Source organism: Schistocerca piceifrons, chromosome 2 (genome assembly GCF_021461385.2).
Source record: "Schistocerca piceifrons isolate TAMUIC-IGC-003096 chromosome 2, iqSchPice1.1, whole genome shotgun sequence".
Classification (NCBI taxonomy): Eukaryota; Metazoa; Arthropoda; class Insecta; order Orthoptera; family Acrididae; genus Schistocerca; species Schistocerca piceifrons.
In genome coordinates, this window is record NC_060139.1 from 594,790,427 (window position 1) to 594,812,137 (window position 21,711).

Consider the following 21,711-nt stretch of genomic DNA (forward strand, 5'->3'; position numbering starts at 1 on the left):
GTAACTGTCGACTTTGGTAGCTATAAGTATATAGTTTTGGCAATACCGGCCATGACCTTCTTCTTCTGTGCGGACGCACACATATTACCCGAACTCTTACGGGACTTGGTAAGAATGTCTTACAGGAGTAACGAGTATGTTGGGTAGAGACACAACGAATGTAGTGCGTGGACATACAGGGTGAGAATGTGGGTCACGCGGGAGGCGTGCGCGAGATAATCCCTGCAGTCGCGCTATCCTCTATGCCCTCGGTGGCTCAGATGAATAGAGCGTCTGCCATGTCAGCAGGAGATCCCGGGTTCGAGTCTCGGTCGGCGCACACATTATCACCTGTCCCCGTTGGTATATATCAACGCCCTTCAGCAGCTGAAGGTATTAATATATAATTCTAATTTAGCTTTAGAAGGGTTGGAATGTCCGCCAGGGGTCTGTTTCTCAGTTGATATCCAATGAGTAGTCCACTTCGAAGTTACTGAGGTCTCCTGATCGACCTAATCTGGTGTTACTACTTGGCTACTGGAGACAAAATACTTGCCGCCTCTTTTTATACTGGCGGACCCGCCTCCCGTGACATCTGGTTGGTAATTTCACATTAAACAGAGTTGTCTAGATACTTTTAATCAGATAGGGTGGCTACTAGTGCCAGCTGCGTCGAGAAACAGTAAAATCATTATAACTGAAAGAGTCTCCGCGGCCCGTTGGAGTTCTTATCAGATTCTATACAGAATTTGGGTGAATCCTTCATTCATCCATAACCTACCAAAGATTTCTCGAACAAAACATTGTGCCTAGTAATGGGAAGAAAACACCCATCTATAAGAAGGGTAGCAGAAGTGATCCACAAAAGTGCCGTCCTATATCTTTGACATCAAACGTGAAGAGTTATCTCTAATACAAGTACCTCTCCATGCCAGCCAGCCTGGCTTCCGGAAACATCGATCTTGCGATCACGTCCTTTTCTCATATGAAGTCGTCAAAGCCATGGATGAAGGCAGTCAGGTTCTCGTGGATGCAGTATTCCTTCACTTCCGAAAAGTACTTGACTCAGTTGCACATCAACTCCTTCAAAAAAAAAAAAAAAAGTGTGACGATATGCTGTATCAAACGAAATTTGTGACTGCATTGAGGATTTCTTAGTATGGAGGACGCAGCACGTTATCTTGCATGCCGACGTTTGCAGTGTTCAGTCGCGCCTGAGGGAAGTGTTTTGAGCCCTCCTTGTTCGTGATATATATTAATGGTCTCGTACACAATATTTACCTTATGCTGTAATGCGATGTTTATTTAATCGCTTTACAGCCTACTAAGGACCATTTCTACGTTTATTAAGCATCTGGAGACTGCAGATCCCCACAAATACAAAAAAATAAATTACAGTAACCTCAGACTTTTTGCAGATAATCTACTGTATAATAAAGCCCCTTCTAAAAAAAAGTTGCAAAAATATTCATTCAGATTTCGACAAACTTGAAAGCCATACAATGATTGACAAGTTTCCTTAAATGTTCAGAAATGTAAAACTGTACATTCACTACAATATCAAAGAGAGACAATTGGGGTCAACCCATACAAGTCACTGGGTATTTCTATTTGTGAGATATGAAATGGACTGATTACATAGACTCAGTCGTACGTAAAGCAGCTGATATATTCTGGGTTCATTGGTACGTTATGGAAAAATGCAACCATTCAACAAAGGAGAGTGTTTAAAAAAGACTTGTATCCCGTCCTATAGCATTACCCATAGGAGTATCAGGGGATATTGAAGATATACACTCCTGGAAATTGAAATAAGAACACCGTGAATTCATTGTCCCAGGAAGGGGAAACTTTATTGACACATTCCTGGGGTCACATACATCACATGATCACACTGACAGAACCACAGGCACATAGACACAGGCAACAGAGCGTGCACAATGTCGGCACTAGTACAGTGTATATCCACCTTTCGCAGCAATGCAGGCTGCTATTCTCCCATGGAGACGATCGTAGAATGCTGGATGTAGTCCTGTGGAACGGCTTGCCATGCCATTTCCACCTGGCGCCTCAGTTGGACCAGCGTTCGTGCTGGACGTGCAGACCGCGTGAGACGACGCTTCATCCAGTCCCAAACATGCTCAATGGGGGACAGATCCGGAGATCTTGCTGGCCAGGGTAGTTGACTTACACCTTCTAGAGCACGATGGGTGGCGCGAGATACATGCGGACGTGCATTGTCCTGTTGGAACAGCAAGTTCCCTTGCCGGTCTAGGAATGGTAGAACGATGGGTTCGATGACGGTTTGGATGTACCGTGCACTATTCAGTGTCCCCTCGACGATCACCAGTGGTGTGCGGCCAGTGTAGGAGATCGCTCCCCACACCATGATGCCGGGTGTTGGCCCTGTGTGCCTCGGTCGTATGCAGTCCTGATTGTGGCGCTCACCTGCACGGCGCCAAACACGCATACGACCATCATTGGCACCAAGGCAGAAGCGGCTCTCATCGCTGAAGACGACACGTCTCCATTCGTCCCTCCATTCACGCCTGTCGCGACACCACTGGAGGCGGGCTGCACGATGTTGGGGCGTGAGCGGAAGACGGCCTAACGGTGTGCGGGACCGTAGCCCAGCTTCATGGAGACGGTTGCGAATGGTCCTCGCCGATACCCCAGGAGCAACAGTGACCTTAATTTGCTGGGAAGTGGCGGTGCGGTCCCCTACGGCACTGCGTAGGATCCTACGGTCTTGGCGTGCATCCGTGCGTCGCTGCGGTCCGGTCCCAGGTCGACGGGCACGTGCACCTTCCGCCGACCACTGGCGACAACATCGATGTACTGTGGAGACCTCACGCCCCACGTGTTGAGCAATTCGGCGGTACGTCCACCCGGCCTCCCTCATGCCCACTATACGCCCTCGCTCAAAGTCCGTCAACTGCACATACGGTTCACGTCCACGCTGTCGCGGCATGCTACCACTGTTAAAGACTGCGATGGAGCTCCGTATGCCACGGCAAACAGGCTGACACTGACGGCGGCGGTGCACAAATGCTGCGCAGCTAGCGCCATTCGACGGCCAACACCGCGGTTCCTGGTGTGTCCGCTGTGCCGTGCGTGTGATCATTGCTTGTACAGCCCTCTCGCAGTGTCCGGAGCAAGTATGGTGGGTCTGACACACCGGTGTCAATGTGTTCTTTTTTCCATTTCCAGGAGTGTACAAAGAACAGCTGAATGAAAAGTCATATGTTTTTTTGTCAACGAGAGAGCGTCACGTCGATATTGCAAAACCGGAACTGGCAAACGCTTGTAAACACTTGTGAAAGCGTAATTACACAGTTTCAAGAACCATTATTAAGTGAGGGGTCTAGGAACATATATAAACCTACGATTCGCTCCCGTAGGTACTGTAAAGGAAATATTATACTTTTGAGGTGTAAATACTTTTAAAATAATTTCATTTATTTGAATTTTATATTTAAAAAAACACAATTTTCATACCGTTACTGGTGGCTTTTATTCTTATTGCAAATTTTCGCAAGGTCTACAGGCAATAGCAGAATATTTCGAGCATACAGGTTTGGTGCACTTATAACACGTATTTTGACTTTTTGTATCTTTCTTCTCGACACATAATGCACATATTCACCTTTCGTTAGCTGGTGGTTTCACTATTCTTCCTGGATCCGGTCTGCTAGCTAATTCATTGACTTCTTTACCACTGATAGTTGTTTCCCAAATTGATGAAAGTCCGACGTCTCATTTTTTATTGGTGGGCAGTATCATCCAAATTATCTATGGTTTCATTACACTTACATCGTTGATGTTGAAGAAAACCACCTATGGCTAGCGCCTTGTTTTTTTTCTTCACACTGTAACATCGTTTCTTCTGGTCGTTGGTGTCCACGCTGCTCTTTTTGGCATTGTATGTCATTCTAAGTTCTGGCTCTTTACTTGTGATGATGACACCGTTGATACGTCAAGAAGAGAGCTAAGGACTGTAACAACTATCAGCACACTTGGTTGAAAACCAAATAATGTAGAGGATTGTATTGTATTGTATGGAACTGGGGACCTAGAAACGACGGAGAGGCTTCGTCCCCGCCGTAACCCTCAGTGGTTCACATCAGCAGTCCACTCACCCCACCGCCGCCCCACACCGAACCAAAGGTTATTGTGCGGTTCGGCTCCCAGTGGACCCCACCAGGAAGGTCTCACACTAGACGAGTGTAACCCCAATGTTTGCGTGGTAGAGATTATGGTGTACGTGTACGTGGAGAAAGTGTTTACGCAGCAATCGCCGACGTAGTGTAACTGAGGCGGAATAAGGGCAACCAGCCAGCATTCGCTGAGGCAAATGGAAAACCGCCTTAAAAACCATCCACAGACTGGCTGGCTCACCGGACCGCGGCACTAATCCACCGGGCGGATTCGTGCCGGGGACAGGAACGCCTTCCCGCCCGGAAAGCAGTGCGTTAGACAGCACGGCTAACCGGGCGGGCTAATGGAGAGGATACTTCCGTCCTTTAGGTGTAATAAAATCGTCAGGCAGTCACCTTTGGTTTCTCGGATAATATCGACTAGTGTCACATCTTTTGACATCAAATAATGAGCTAAATCGAGAGATGTAAAAAAATTATCACAGGTGATATTACGTCCAGACATTTCAGGTTGGATCACCAGGTTTTCCACAACATTCTTTCCAAGTCTCACGGCTCTGGTTTCTTCCTCCTTCCCCAAATTCACTTTATCTTCCAGCAGTAGCTTGTTGCATTGTCACAAATTGCCCAGAAATTTATTCCGAATCTACGAGGTTTTGATGGGATATATTGTCGAAATGGAGAGCGACCTCAAAATGTGACCAACTGTTCATGCACGGCCACGTACCATCCTGAAAAGTTGACATTCTTAAGGGTAATTTCCTACATCTCAAAAACTTCTCTGATTGGTTCCGATTTGTCACTTGACCTATGTTCATATCGGGCTGCTGCACTGTCAAAGCCCAACACCACCCTCAGAATAGCATGGAGCGGTTGTGAGACATAATTTCATTGAACAGTTATGGGCCATTCTCAACGCTCCAAATATGACTAATATCTTCATTTCTTGACATGAAAAATCCACTCAGGATCAGAACATCAAGAAACTTTTTCATTTCATGCATATCTATATCCACCCAGTCCTCGTAAAGGATTCATCGTTCCGTATTGGTCCACTTTGTCAATGAGGGACAGACGAAAGAACAACACGAAACAAGATTCTCCATTACACCGTTCCTAATGGAATAACTTGTACGTTCCTGGTGTTCTTTCAATATATCTTTTTGCTCTGCCTACGAGAAAATCCAGCTTGAGGAGCTGTAGCCCACATTTCATTCACATTACGAGAAAACAATAAGTCACACTCAACAAAATTTGCACTAAATTGTTCTTCCTCGTCTTCGTAAAGGGATTCTTCATGATCATCATCTTCGTGTAGTTCTGAATTTTCAGCGACATCTACATCATTATCATCAGCACTGAAATATTCACATTTTCCAGGTGAGTTTTCAGAATCAGAAGACTGCTCCAACAATGACCTTACCTCCTCATCTGATAGTCCTCCATAATATTTTCATTTTGTAGAACAGACAACTGTTATGAAATAATGCAACAAAACAAACCAGTAGTTATCACAAGGAGGACTGTTGAACGCTGAAAGAATAACAGCGCGCGTTAGGAATGGCAAATGGCTTAACAGACGCTGCGCAGACAGACATCTGGTTGTTGAAAAACTTCTTCTAACCGCACGGGTATGCAAGGCCCGTACAGGAGGAAACGCGTACCAACACTAACACAAAGCAGTAGGTGAATATTTGTAATTTTTCCAAAATTGTGAATAAACTTGATAAATTAGGAAAAGTCATAAAATTCATTAAAATAAAATGTACAGTTACCAATAGAGAATATATTAAACCTCACGGACTGGCCTCTGAGGCCCAATGGTAGGTAAAGGGTTAAAGAATAATTCTCACCGCTCTCCTTACACGAATGTCATAGGAAGAATCCCTGTTACATCATAAAATGGCAACTGCCCTCTGCCATGCATTTTGTAGTGGTTTGCAGGGTATGAATGTAGATGTACACCTGTAGCTATATCTGCCCACAGCATGATACCCAGGGCTGGTTCTTTGTGTCCACACAACAGCAGCTCCTTTGACGATCGACATGACGTACACGTCTAGCATTTTCTGCGAATTAGTGATGCATATTATGTTTCACTGCACGATAATTTCTTCAGAGAACATAGCGCTTTGTAAGGCGTCCAGATCGAAATTATTCACAGCCCTTTCTCGTGGCAGTAAATCTCCGACTGAAATCGTCCCCCTGCAGCTCCTGTATCAGTGGCAGGTTGTACGGGTGAAACTTGTGACTGTGTAAGGCCTGCTATTCGTCAACGGACACCAGTGACTGCGTCCGCCCCCAGTAGTTGAGTGGTCAGCGCGACAGACTGTCAATCCTAAGTGCCCGGTATTGTCTAGGATACAAGCATTACTTAGTGGAAAGTACCAACTACGCATATTTTTTTGTTAAATGATTTCCTTCACTATGTGCCCTATAAAATTTATATTGTTTACTCACACTTTCCTTTCTGCTTCTCTTATATAAAACGACAAAATTTTCTCTCTTCTTCAGTTTATGTATAATCTGTAGTATATGTAAAAAAGTTTCTTCGACTTCGGTTCCATTTATCATGGTGATATTCCCCTCATACTGTCCCACCTAACAGTGCAAACTAGAGGAAGAGATCAAATCAGCATGCACAATGTGTCTGTGGCATCACAAGTGCATGACATACAGAAACATGAACTTAAAATCAATGGTTCAATGGCTCTGAGCACTATGGGACTTAACATCTATGGTCATCAGTCCCCTAGAACTTAGAACTACTTAAACCTAACTAACCTAAGGACAGCACACAACAACCAGCCATCACGAGGCAGAGAAAATCCCTGACCCCGCCGGGAATCGAACCCGGGAACCCGGGCGTGGGAAGCGAGAACGCTACCGCACGACCACGAGATGCGGGCGAACTTAAAATCAATCTGTCGATGCTACATATAAATTATTATGACTGTCCTGCAAGGTCTACCCAAAGAAAAGATGACAAATGGCCATGTAAAAGGGATCAAGGAACAACAATAAGGAAAGAATATAAAAACGAAAACTTATACAATGACAGTAATGTTAACTAACACTAGGAATATAATAGGTTAATAGAATAAATGTTTTTTTAATGTATCGTTGTTAATATATTGAAATAAATATATATGGTTACAAAAAAAAGGTTCGATTCCCGGCTGGGTCGGAGAGTTTCTCCGCTCGGGGACTGGGTGTTGTGCTGTCCTAATCATCCTGATCGACGCGCAAGTCGGCGAAGTGGCGTCAACTCGAAAGACCTGCACTAGGCGAACGGTCTACCCGACGGGAGGCCCTAGTCACACGATCAGTGACTGCAGCAGCTTCTCGTAATCTGACATGACGATAACAGTGTCCTGCGGCTAAAATTAACAGTTCCATATCCTCAATTGTTACTGATATTCGTCTATCACCGCCTCGACTTCTCCAAACCACTTGTTTCTCGAGGTCGTTGTTCAGTACGTAAGAACATAGTAGCTAACAGAGCACTTCGATCAGGATATCTCACGGCATAAACCATGGCTGCTTCATTGGCACTAAGCCGGCGTTCGCCGATCATCAGTAACATGTCTGCGTACTCACTGGATGTGTGTTATTCGACGTCAGTACCCTTGGGAAACTAAACCTCGTTTGTTTGTGCATTCCGACCTGTATTGTATGTAAGGATAAATTCTACAAACTAACCGAACACGACTTCAAACAGCGCATCAAGCGCGCGTGTGTGTGTGTGTGTGCGTGTGTGTGTGTGTGTGTGTCTGTGTGTGTGTGCATGACTGTATCGTGCAGTATGGATGCCTCCGCTGCAGAAAGCAGTTTACATTATGTTGCCGAAGTAATTAATATTCACGCCACGGAACTTGCGTGTTTCATGTCCGTGTTGATGGTCCGGGATTGGTGACTCATTTGAGAATGGTAATTCTGAAAGCGTGAGTTGTGTCAGGAGAACAACTTTCAACTGTATGGGGTGTGTTGCGGGACAAGTATGTGTACTGAGCAATTATCCGAGTGCACATCAAAAGTGAGACCAGAAATTATCGAAGACCCGGGTCGCGGTGGATCGCGCGTACGCTCGTGAGGATAACTAATTGCGCCACTAGAACTCATTAATGCCGATCGGAAGAACTGTGTCACTTGTCTAAACTGCCTGTTTGGACGGCGGATTTCACGTGTTCGTGTTCCAGGCGTTTATAGTGAGTGATTTACTTCTCGACAACGAATTTCGCTACATTCCGGAGGACTACTTGCTTGAAGTGCCAGAGGACGTTTGCATCGATTACTGATATATGAGTAGTGCACAGTGCAGCCCAGAATGTAAGGTGTTTGACTATCAGAATGTATATGGATGTCGTCAGATAAACTTCGATCTCGTTGTGTGTGACCCCAACCTGTTAAACATTACAGGATTCCTCATCATCTACCTGCCAGTGGGAGAAGCAGAAGACAGCCGCGGGGAAACCAGGCACGCGGTCGTAAAATATCACACACTCGTCCCTGGGTTTGTGTGACTTGTGCAGTGCAGTATTGAGAGGGACCAGTACTTTAGTTGTCTCATAGCTGACCCTCTTACAAAGATGTTAATAGTGATGCTTCTAGTGTCAAATAAACCTTTCAGATTTCCAAAGGGCCTGAAAATTTTGGCCATCAGAGCAAACGGTAAAATAACCAGTTCTAATCTATACGAGGAAAATCACCGCTTGCACCTCAGATTGAATCTGAAGTAGTTCCATAGAATTTTTCTGGTAATATTCGTTGGTCGAAAGAATATTCCAGGATTGAAGTCAGTGTGCTGGACAAATGAAATGGTGCATTACTTAAGACAGTGGACTAGCGTTCTAGAGGAGAGGGATCTACGTCATAATTCACTCAGTTTAACCCCTTAGTGCCGAGTATCGCGAATTCACATCATACCAGTGCTGTGATAATGACTGTTTTTGAGTGCCAGTGCCGGTAGATGCTGATTCTTCACGACGCCACCAATGCGTCTGGCAAGTGCTGCATTTTCCAGTGTGTTTCGGATACCTCTAAAGCACCACGATTTTCATACGGCCAAGGAGCTAAACTGTATGTTTCTCTCAAAAGTCGGTAGAAGACCACAGAAGTAGAAATGACGCAATTGTCATCATCATCATCATCATCATCACCATCATACATCTCTGACAACAAAGTTATATCTCCAGACACTGTTGCCAATGCTGCCGCTGTTTCATTTGCTAACGCTCATACTGTAACTTGGATTATTAGTGTTTCATTCAAAAATGGTTCAAATGGCTCTGAGCACTATGGGACTTAACATCTGAGGTCATCAGTCCCCTAGAACGTAGAACTACTTAAACCTAACTAACCTAAGGACATCACACATATCCATGCCCGAGGCAGGATTCGAACCTGCGACCGTAGCAGTTGCGCGGTTTCAGACTGAAGCGCCTAGAACCGATCGGCCACCGCGGCCGACAGTATTTTATTCTTCTGTCGTTCATTTTAAATGGCCTTGCCACTTTGGCAGCACCGTTTGCCGTCCAGTTCCTGGGGTTAAGCAACGTTGCGCCAGGCAGGTACTTGGATGGGCCACCAGTTGGGGAAAACCTGGTGCTGTTAGTTCTAAGGACATGCAAGCCGCCGACGTGGTGTCCAATGGAAAGATGGGTGTCGGGCTATGCAGGCCCACGAGATTTTTTTTTAATCGTTCATAGAGATTAAATGACAAAATAATTCCGAAGTCCTGTGAAGGACATGTGACAGTCTCCTGATACACGCAAAGACTAGCTTCTTAACTTCTGCTCATCTGTCTTCCATACCGAACTCCCGGCTTCTGTATTGTTTCCCTTCTTGCAGTCTCTTATTACAGATCTCTACAGGTCCCATGTCTGTTACTGCTCTTCTCTTTCCGTAGCCTTATGTTGCTCAAAAACACTCTTGTACTGATAACACAATAACTTCTAGAAGGTAAACTCTGTAGACTCATAGTTAATTGAGTAGACAGACACGATATTTTCTTTGGTATCAACGTAAATATTAAAACATTCCTGAGAAACTGAATCAGGATTACACCAGTAGTCCCTCTGCCCCCGCTTCCTTAAAAAATCGAACTGCCAGGTACAAAACAGCTTCAAGCGACTGATTACTCTGCAACTGAGTTACTGTGTTAAATATTTAACGTTAAGCATGTAAAACATTTATGGTTGAAGACGCAGAATCTTAATTATGTTTGTTTTATCAGTTTCGGACTGTTGCCCCACAGACTAATGAAAATGCTTCGTTTCCTTTATTTTCCCTGTCCAGGCGTTCCATTATTTATGTGTCTTCTGCAAAGAAAACGTAATTCATGATATTCACAGCTAATTTCATGCTGTTATAGGTATAACAGCTAGGATGACCTATCTTCTCTTGAGTGACGCGTGGATCAGTAAGAAAGATAGTATTGTTAAAACATTTCATTCCGTAACAAATTGTTTCTTTTTATAGTTGTAGGCTATCGCCATACAGCCACTTAACTGCTCCCCTTAGGCTAAAATCTCGACGGGATAAATTCGTGTTTTTGTTGATAAATCAGCTTCATACGCGTAACGTAGATGTAGGATAGTAAAATTCGAAAAAACCGAAGCGAGGTCACTAGAGACAGAACACAAGGTCGGATTACGAAAGGCTGAGGAACGAAATCGTCCCTGCTGTTTTCAAAGAAACCGTCTCAGGATTTTCCTGGAACGGAAACCCTAAATCTTGATGCTCGGATGTGGATTTGAACCGTCGTCCTCCCCAGTGCGAGTCCAGTGTGCTAAGCCACAGCGCCACCTCGCTCGCTAGTAAAGTTCGAAGCTCACACTAGCTGCAGTTTTGCTCAGTGAGCATATATTTTGAGCTTATGAGAGGCTAGTACCTCATGGGAAACTGATTTATGTTTCCATACACAAACGTGTGTTTAGATACGTAAAATATATGCAACAGAAGTACAGCTACCTCGTGCGACATTCCAAAATTCGGCGCTGAACTATATTTCAGTATTAACGGTAGAATATACCTCAGATGTGTATATTCTCGGGCTAAAGATGTCGTTTGTTTACCCTTTGTTCATTATGATAGCCTCTCCAGAAGTACAGCCTTGACTGTGACTAGGTGATGTGTCATTAGACCTTGTTCATTGTTGCATTAAATATTTATAGGTCACCTGTTCTCTTACAATACAGAGAGGTATTTCCTTGGTTTGAACCAGATGTTCACTTGTAATATAAATTCATGACTCCTAGATATAATGTGATTACTAGAAAAAAAATAATGTCAAGGTTCTTTTTTAGCGTATACTGTGGCTTATTTCCAAGAAGTGTGGTACGACAAGTTAAATTTGAGCGAATAAGCCCCCATATACAGCATTGCCAAACCTCATGGAATCACACCACACAAACTTACAACCAAGAGAGTAATTTTGGCAACTTCGTTTTTATTCGAATTTTCTGTGTGGATGAAAACCGAGTATAGAGATTCACCCATGCAGGTTTTCTGTTCATGGGAAAATGCCACTGCCTTCTGCTGGTAAGCTGCTGCTGTTAGTTTCGGCTGGGTTATTTCGTTACTAAGATCTTGCATAGATTTTCTATTAGCTTGTATCCACACTTATGAAGAACATATAGTCACACACGGTGTCAGCATACTACAGGATTGTAACTCATATCCGTCACGGGTCAGGCAAGAAAATTATGTATAATGAAGCATTCAGTATTGCACATTGAAATTCTTCGGTCACAAATGTTATACAAGTACTAGAGGTGAAACTTTCCTGGCAGATTAAAACTGTGTGCCCGACCGAGACTCGAACTCGGGACCTTTGCCTTTCGCGGGCAAGTGCTCTACCATCTGAGCTACCGAAGCACGACTCACGGCCGGTACTCACAGCTTTACTTCTGCCAGTATCTCGTCTCCTACCTTCCAAACTTTACAGAAGCTCTCCTGCGAACCTTGCAGAACTAGCACTCCTGAAAGAAAGGATATAGCGGAGACATGGCTTAGCCACAGCCTGAGGGATGTTTCCAGAATGAGATTTTCACTCTGCAGCGGAGTGTGCGCTGATATCAAACTTTCCTGGCAGATTAAAACTGTGTGCCCGACCGAGACTCGAACTCGGGACCTTTGCCTTTCGCGGGCAAGTGCTCTACCATCTGAGCTACCGAAGCACGACTCACGGCCGGTACTCACAGCTTTACTTCTGCCAGTATCTCGTCTCCTACCTTCCAAACTTTACAGAAGCTCTCCTGCGAACCTTGCAGAACTAGCACTCCTGAAAGAAAGGATATAGCGGAGACATGGCTTAGCCACAGCCTGAGGGATGTTTCCAGAATGAGATTTTCACTCTGCAGCGGAGTGTGCGCTGATATCAAACTTTCCTGGCAGATTAAAACTGTGTGCCCGACCGAGACTCGAACTCGGGACCTTTGCCTTTCGCGGGCAAGTGCTCTACCATCTGAGCTACCGAAGCACGACTCACTTGCCCGCGAAAGGCAAAGGTCCCGAGTTCGAGTCTCGGTCGGGCGCACAGTTTTAATCTGCCAGGGAAGTTTGATATCAGCGCACACTCCGCTGCAGAGTGAAAATCTCATTCTGGAAACATCCCTCAGGCTGTGGCTAAGCCATGTCTCCGCTAAATCCTTTCTTTCAGGAGTGCTAGTTCTGCAAGGTTCGCAGGAGAGCTTCTGTAAAGTTTGGAAGGTAGGAGACGAGATACTGGCAGAAGTAAAGCTGTGAGTACCGGCCGTGAGTCGTGCTTCGGTAGCTCAGATGGTAGAGCACTTGCCCGCGAAAGGCAAAGGTCCCGAGTTCGAGTCTCGGTCGGGCACACAGTTTTAATCTGCCAGGAAAGTTTGATATCAGCGCACACTCCGCTGCAGAGTGAAAATCTCATTCTGGAAACATCCCTCAGGCTGTGGCTAAGCCATGTCTCCGCTATATCCTTTCTTTCAGGAGTGCTAGTTCTGCAAGGTTCGCAGGAGAGCTTCTGTAAAGTTTGGAAGGTAGGAGACGAGATACTGGCAGAAGTAAAGCTGTGAGTACCGGCCGTGAGTCGTGCTTCGGTAGCTCAGATGGTAGAGCACTTGCCCGCGAAAGGCAAAGGTCCCGAGTTCGAGTCTCGGTCGGGCACACAGTTTTAATCTGCCAGGAAAGTTTCATATCAGCGCACACTCCGCTGCAGAGTGAAAATCTCATTCTGGAAGTACTAGAGGTGATTGCAAGCATACTGATGCCATTGATGAAAATTTTAGGTAATCAGAGAGCTTACAGTTTCCTGTATGTGGAAGGAAATACACTGCCGGAATAACTTATTACGCTCTATTAGACGTTTCCAATTCACTCAAGATTTATTATTGCAATAGTGTGTACAGAGTACATGAAATGATTATATTTACAGATCAATAGCACAAGCGGTTCTGAGGTATCACATATCGACCCATACTGAAACACCCATACTGTTATTACATGCTGTTGCATCCACGAGCTGCAATGCAGGCGCTGATTCAGCGATCCAGTCGATCACAGAGGTGGCGAATACTGTCCTGAGATACGTTATGCCATGCCTGCTCGACCTATTCACGTAGTTCTATCAGAGTTGTTAGCTGACGAGTCGCACATCTTGTCCCATCAACTGGAGACAAATCCGTAAGAGCAGGTTGAGTCTCTCGGTGAGTGATCTCCAGGTCGAACGTGTAAACGACTATCACTTGCGTGCAAGCAGAATCTGCTTTCATCGCTGAAGACTAAAGCGCACGATTCCATCTCCCAAGTGATCCTCTGAGTGCACCAGTCGTGCCGTGCACGTCGATACTGTAGCGTGAGTGGAAGACGTGATGTATGCCCGTAGTCCCACTCTTAACATCTGGTTCGCAACAGCTCGTGTTAACATGTATGAGTTCACAAGCCTTCTTATCTGTATTGTGGTAGCTGTACGATCCGCCACTGCTGCCCTTTCGACACGGCGATTTTGGAGGGCGTCTGTGCTGCTTGGATGTCCAGAACCTCGACTACGGGTTCAGAATGGTCACGTGAAAACTAATACCAGCATCGTTGACAACTGACGCAGCACGTCCAACTTGTATGGCAGTTCTCCGGAAGGCCATAGTTTGATCTGCTTTAACCTCGCTCTGTCGCTGTAGGAAGCACCTTTGCACCACGCTGAGCCGTTGCTTGTGACCATTCCCTATCCTATTAAAGGGTAGACACCGACAGCACTCTGATAGCTATGCCACTACGCTGTCGGCAGACGACACTGATACTAGTAGCAGTAGGCCTACGTCTGCTAACACCGGATCAAAATCAACTCGTCTTTCCAGGTGCACTAAATTTTTTCCGGCACTGTATGGACACTGGCGTAATCTCTCGATATACTTACTGTGCTAACAAAGGAACGACGTGCTAGTATTACTAAGTTAGTTTTGATAGTGGCGCATTAGAGCGACACTGCTGGTGGGTCTTGAGCTGTGTCCTTTCGTTACCAGATGTTCCATCAGACTCGATCAGTTAATTAGCATTGGACTAGTAGTTTACTGTTGATATATTCTTCCTCTCCAACAGAAGACAAAACCCAAACCGGTGGATTTCGTGCGTGACCTCACGGGAAATCACTTATTACTGGTTTTCCGTCTTGAGCTTACTGCAATTTAATTAAATTGAAGTAAATTTGAGACGGAAAACCAATAATAACTGATTTTGACAGCTGCTGCGGAAGATGACCATGCAAGCAAATGTAATATGAAGAAATGTTTTGAACGCTGGAAAAGGAAAGAATGCAGTCGAGTGTGGACTATAATAAGAACTTCTTTGACTTCCCGGTAGACCACAAGGACACGTCTGCAATAAACAGCTCTTCCCTTGCTACTTACTTGATCGATTTTGATGAAACTTGCCACAACATGAGGACATATTTCAACATCGAAAAAGCGTCACGCACAAATATGACAGGCTAAATTCTTCAATAGTAACAAGTCTTTTTTTTCAGACTTGGTGAACAGAAACACAACATAATGTACGACTTCGTTATAAAAATGTTCGAAGTGGATCGTTAAATGCAGAGGTTGTTAATGGTAGAGTATTTCTGGAAAAAGACCTTTCCGTTTCACTCGCAACTTTAGAAATAATAGTTCAAACCTTTTTTGCTTCACTTAGTAACAAGGGCATTGGCCGGTCCAATTTCTATCCTTTGACTCTTTTCCTAGCTTCATTAGTGTTCGAATCACCAGCTAAATTACCTCTTTGCAAGCTTAAATTGAATATTTTAAGGATGCGTTGCGCTCTGTTGTTGCAGGTGTCTGCGGCGCCTTGGCTTAAGCTTGACGCTGCCTCCAACAAAACCCATTCGAAAGGTAAGCAACACACTGGTTTTTCTACAAGTACTCTTTTATTGGTGTGAAGCGAATAAAAACCTCTGCAAGATCACTCACTCGCAAAATGTAGTAGCAAAATGTTTTCACGCAACAGGATCACGTTTATAGATAAAGTGATTTCTTAACTCATCAACGAAACTCTCAGGAACATCCCTTTATTGCAGGTGACACGCTACCAGTTCACAGATATGTAAAGGGGGTCCTACATAACGAAACTCGCAGGAACATCCCTTTATTGCAGGTGACACGCTACCAGCACACAGATATGTAAAGGGAATCCTACATAACTCAATAATGTAGAAAAAATCGAGGTAATAACAACAACAGACAAAAACTGTCTTAGGTCTATTGTGGTTAGAATAATACGAGGGTGTGCTGAAAAGGAATGGCTCTGGATTTTTATGTGAAAACTCATAAAGCTTTTTAAATAAAACACACTTTATTAACATCCTACATCTTTATTCTTCACGTGTAGCATAGTTATTTCTCAATATAGTCACCATGACGACAAACACATTTCTCCCGACGAGTGACCAGTTTGTCGATACCGCCACTGTAGAATGTTTGACTTTTTTGGCGGAGCCACAACCTCACCTCTGCTTCCATCGCTTCGGCGCTATGAAAGTGAAGTCCTTGAAGGTGTGCTCAAATTCTGGGAACAGATGAAAATCGAATGAGGCCAAGTCGGAACTGTGTGGAGGATGATCGATGACAGTGGACCCAACGCTTCGGATTACTGCAGATGTAGCAGCACCCGTGTGTTTTATGGTACTATCATGCTGAACGAGAAGATGCTTCATGTGTGGCCCAATTCTTCGAATTCGAAACTCGACTACAGCGCGTTGTTTCTCACGCTCCGACATAGTTACGTCACAAACCGCCATGTTAGACGTTACAATACGGAGCCCTCTAGCGACAGAGGGCTGCAAATACGTAGACGTGAAGAATAAAGATGTAGAATGTTAATAATGTTCGTTTTATTTAAAATATTTTAAGAGTTTTCATATAAAAATTCGGACGCTTGACTTTTCAGCAGGCCCTCGTAATTATTTAAAACGTGTGAGCATATTACAGAACTGAATAGCGAGTACCTAGTAACGAGGGTAGAAAGATGCTCGAAGAAGTCTGGGTTTGTATAAAAATAGTTTTTTGGGTAATAGGTGGACCTGGAATCCAGTAATTTTGTCTGTGAACAGGGCTGCCGCTAGAGCTTCGGAACCAAAGAAGCATATTATGTTGTCTCACTCGCGTTTCCTCTTTCCTGGATTTCAAACAGGAAATATGGTATTGGCCTCATACTGATTCCCTGCCAAATTAAAAAAAAGAAAAAAGAAAGAAAAAAAAACTCAGTTAACTTGTTCTGGGCTATTATTTGAGTAAACAGTCACCTAAGAAACAGAAATCTTAAGAGGATACCTGTCACTCTTCATCTTCAATTCTCTCATTTTCTGGGCGTGTGTGAACTGATTTCTTAAACAGATATCCTGTCCCGCCGCCTCTATGACTTCCTGTTACGGACATTTCTGACCATAGAGACTATCACCGGCCGGAGTGGCCGAGCGGTTCTAGGCGCTTCAGTCTGGAACCGCGCGACCGCTACGGTCGCAGGTTCGAATCCTGCCTCTGGCATGGATGTGTGTGATGTCCTTAGGTTGGTTAGGTTTAAGTAGTTCTAAGTTCTAGGGGACTGATGACTGCAGAAGTTAGGTCCCATAGTGCTCAGAGCCATTTGAACCATAGAGACTATCTGTCCCGAATGTTTCTTCGTAAGATTCGCTCCAACGATAGCTGGACAACTGGAACTTAGTTCTGGTGTCCAACTGGCGTGTTGTTGCGTTTTTCGAATCAACACATCGTTCTCGCAAGCAAGTGTGCCGGTTATGAGTTCGCCGGTAGCCATAACGCTCTCTACTCTGATGTTCACGGTTCCGCCGCCACCTCCAGTGGCCCCTCCGTCTTTCAGATCCGCCACTGCCACATCCCACCACTTACGTGCCATGCTGTATTTCCAGTTGTACACTAACGAAGGTTATTTTCAAGGTACCCCTCGCACATCATTTGCAAAATAAAGCTGTTTACATCTCAGAAATGTGCACTTACAACGTGAAATCTCGAATTGTCACTCTTACTACAGGAGTATTAAACGTACAATGATAACCGCGTGAATCGGAATTCGTCTGTGAAGCGAGAAACGTACTGTTTCATATAAAGTACATTGCAATCAATAATTCTGTCTCCGAGATACCACTGGCCAATAGACCCATACCCGAAATAAAGTGATTTTGCGTATACACCAAAGTATAAATCCTAACCTGAAATGATCAGCGAAATTGATGCCTTTTCTGATGTATATTTAAGGAGAAATATCTCTCCCAAACCAATTAAGGTTTAAATTTGGATGGAGGTGATGCCTGAATTACTACTAGGGTACAACTACTTCGTCAAATATTTAGATTACAGAAAGGATAATATACCACTACTCGATTAGATACGACCAACTGTCAGAGTTGAGTGGAGAGGAGCCTCGTGTAGCCGTAGATGTAGGTAACTTGCAGCAGTACTCAGCAATTAGGAGGCCTAGGTTAGTTGCAAAGTCTAGCAGAAAGAAGGTTCTGCTGCTAAGTAGTTCCCACGGTAGAGGTGTGGGCCATCAGTTGCAGGAAGTGTTGGGGAGTGAGTACCAGGTCACCAGCATTGTGAAGCCTAGTGCAGGATTGGCTCAGGTGACTGAAAGCATAGGGGAGTTATGTAAGAATGTTACGAAAGATGATCAGGTAGTGATAGTGGGTGGAGCAGGGAACAGTCTCGATAGGGATGGGGAATATGATGTCAGTGGTGACTTGGTTAAGATAGCTACTCAAACTGGTGGCACTAATGTGCATTTCGTGCAACTGTTTCAGCGTCATGATCGGCCTCACCTTAATGCGGCTGTTAGGCGCGTTAATGTGGGGCTGGGGAGGGCACTGATGCCGGAGGGCATGGATCACATCTCAGTGGTGCCAGTTGGGTCTATCAGTAGATGGTGTTTCTCTAGGCATGGCCTGCACCTCAATAGGTATGGGAAGGGGATGCTGGCTAAGCTTATAGGTGACAGTGTAGTGGGTGGTGGTAGTGGTGGTAGTGATATCACTCATGGAAAAATTCCTGTAGTAGTTGGTGTTAGAGCTGCACCTTTTTTAGACTGAAGTCAGTTGATAGGTATGCCTGCTTAAAGGAAGTGCCTCTAACTAAGGGCTCACCTCCAGAGGATGTAATGTTCCCAAGTAGAGAAGGAATTAGCATATTTCATCAAAATATAAGAGGTATTAGAGATAAAGTTAGTGAACTGCTAATAGATGTTAACTCTGAAATTATTGGTATATCAGAGCACCACTTAAATAATTTGATAATTCAGAGGCTTCCTTTACCAGGCTACAGATTAGCTGGCTGTTTCTCAAGGAGTTCCTTGTGGGGTGGGGGAGTGGCTTTGTACGTAAAAAACAGTATTTCATTTGAGCACATAGACGTATCACGACACTGCACTGAACAGATATTTGAAAGTTGTGCAGCATTAGTTGAATTTAGTGAAACTAAACTTCTGCTGTTGTTTATAGGTCCCCTAACTCCGACTTTAGAGCATTTTTGCTTAAGCTAGAGAAGGTTCTTGATTCACTTTGTAGGAAGTACCAGAAATTAGTTATATGTGGTGACTTCAACATTAATTTTGTACATGATTGTGCAAGAAAAAGGATGTTGGTAGATCTCCTAAATTCATATGATCTGATGCAAACTGTGTTTTTTCCAACTAGGGTGCAGGGGAACAGTAGCACAGTCATAGACAATATTTTTATTCATTCTTCATTACTAGATTGTCTAGTACTAACGTTCTGTTAGTAAAAGAGTTAATGGCCTTTCAGACCATGATGCACAAATTTTAACATTAAAAGGTTTTTGTACTCAAACCAACGTCGTATTTAATTACAAACTACGTAGGAAAGTTAATCGAACAGCAATAGAGAGTTTTTCAAAACTTGTCAAGGAACAAGAGTGGCAAGATGTTTATAGTGCCGATAATATAGATGATAAATACAGTGCTTTCCATAACACATTTCTCATGCTCTTTGAGAGTTGCTTTCCATTAGAACATTCTAAACGGTGTACTAGCAGTAATGGGCAGCCCGGTTGGCTGACTAGTGGGATAAGGATATCATGTAGAACAAAGCGGGAATTATATCAAAATGTTAGAAGTAGTCACAGTCAAGCTACGGTAGCCCATTACAAACAGGATTGTAAGGTGCTTAATAATGTTATTAGCAAGGCAAAAAGTATGTGGTATGCAAATAGAATAGCTAATTCACAGGATAAAATTAAAGCCATATGGTCAGTTGTGAAGGAAGTTTCTGGTCAGCAGCACAAGGTTGATGATATAAAGTCAGTTCGCAGTAATAATATTTCTGTTACTGATAAATCAGGTATATGTACAGTATTTAACAACCATTTTCTGAGCATTGCTGGTGAATTAAATAAAAATTTAGTTTCTACAGAAAGTCATATAAATTTCTTAACAAATGCCTTTCCGAGATTGACGTCTGAAATACTCCTCTGCGATACAGACAAGAGGGAGATTGAGTCAATAATTAAATCACTGAAGACTAAGGACTCTCATGGTTATGATGGAGTGTCTAGTAGAATATTAAACTACTGTGCTGCACATGTTAGCCCTGTATTTAGCCATATTTGTAATTTTTCCTTTAGGAATGGTCAGTTTCCTGAGCGATTAAAGCACTCAGTAGTAAAGCCGCTTTATAAAAAGGGAGAAAGGGACAATGTAGATAATTTTAGACCTATTTCTATGCCATCAGTGTTTGCAAAAGTTATCGAAAAGGCCGTGTATGTAAGGTTAATTGATCATTTTATATCACACGATTTGCTATCAAATGTACGGTTCGGCTTTAGAAGTCGTTTGACAACTGAAAATGCTATATTCTCTTTTCTCTGTGAGTTACTGGATGGGCTAAACAAAAAGTTTCGAACGCTTGGCGTATTTTTTGATTTAACAAACGCATTTGACTGTGTTGATCTCACAATATTGCTCCATAAGTTGGATCATTACGGAATAAGGGGAGTAGCTCACAATTGGTTCACCTCTTACTTTAGCAACAGGCAGCAAAAGGTCATTATTCACAATGTTGATAACGGCTGTGATGTGGGATCTGAGTGGGGTACTGTCAAGTGGGGGGTGCCCCAGGGATCAGTGTTGGGGCTGCTCCTGTTCCTTATTTATATAAATCATATTTCCTCTAGTATTATGGGTAACTCTAAAATATTTCTGTTTGCTGATGACACTAGCTTGGTAGTAAAGGATGTTGTGTGCAACACTGACTCGGTTTCAAGTAGTGCAGTACATGACCTCAGTTCATGGCTTGTAGAAAATAAACTAACGTTAAATCACAGTAAGACTCAGTTTTTACAGTTTCTAAAACACAATTCAACAAAACCTGACGTTTTAATCTCACAGAACGGGCATATGATTAGTGAAACTGAACAGTTCAAATTCCTAGGTGTTCAGATAGATAGCAAGCTGTCGTGGAAAGCCCACGTTCAGGATCTTATTCAAAGACTTAATAGTGCCATTTTCACTATTCGAACGGTATCGAAAGTGAGTGATACTTCGACACGTAAATTAGTCTACTTTGCTTATTTTCATTCACTTATGTCGTATGGTATTATGTTTTGGGGTAACTCTTCCCATTCTAGAAGGATATTTTTGGCTCAGAAACGGGCGATTCGGGCAATAAGTGGTGTGAGTTCACGAACCTCTTGTCGACCTCTGTTCACGAGTCTGGGTATTTTGACATTGGCCTCTCAATATGTATATTCCTTATTGTCGTTTCTTGTTACCAATATTAGTTTATTTCCAACAATAAGCAGCTTTCACTCGGTTAATACTCGGTATACTGCTGCATCCATTTTCAATAAGCTGCTACTCGAATTCAAAAATCTTAGCAGTAATCCACGCGCTTTCAAATCGAAACTGAAGAGTTTCCTCATGGGTCACTCCTTCTATTCTGTCGAGGAGTTCCTTGAAAAATTAAGCTGATTCTCATTGTATTGCTGATAGCGTTTGCTTAAACTTATGGACTGATTATCTTTCAGGTTCATGAACATTTATTTTTATCTGTTATTACTTTTATGTTGTACGTTCATGTACTGACACG

The 21,711-nt window shown here is 43.6% G+C and overlaps 1 protein-coding gene across 1 annotated transcript in view; it reads right to left on the minus strand.

Moving 5' to 3' along the window:
- LOC124775632 (brachyurin-like) overlaps positions 1 to 17,513 on the minus strand; it is a 110,532-nt gene extending 93,019 nt beyond the window's left edge. Inside the window, exon 1 of the mRNA XM_047250461.1 lies at positions 17,507 to 17,513. Within this exon, the coding sequence (XP_047106417.1) occupies positions 17,507 to 17,513 (7 nt within the window). The remainder of the gene's footprint in view (positions 1 to 17,506) is intronic.
- Positions 17,514 to 21,711: the final 4,198 nt, after the last annotated feature.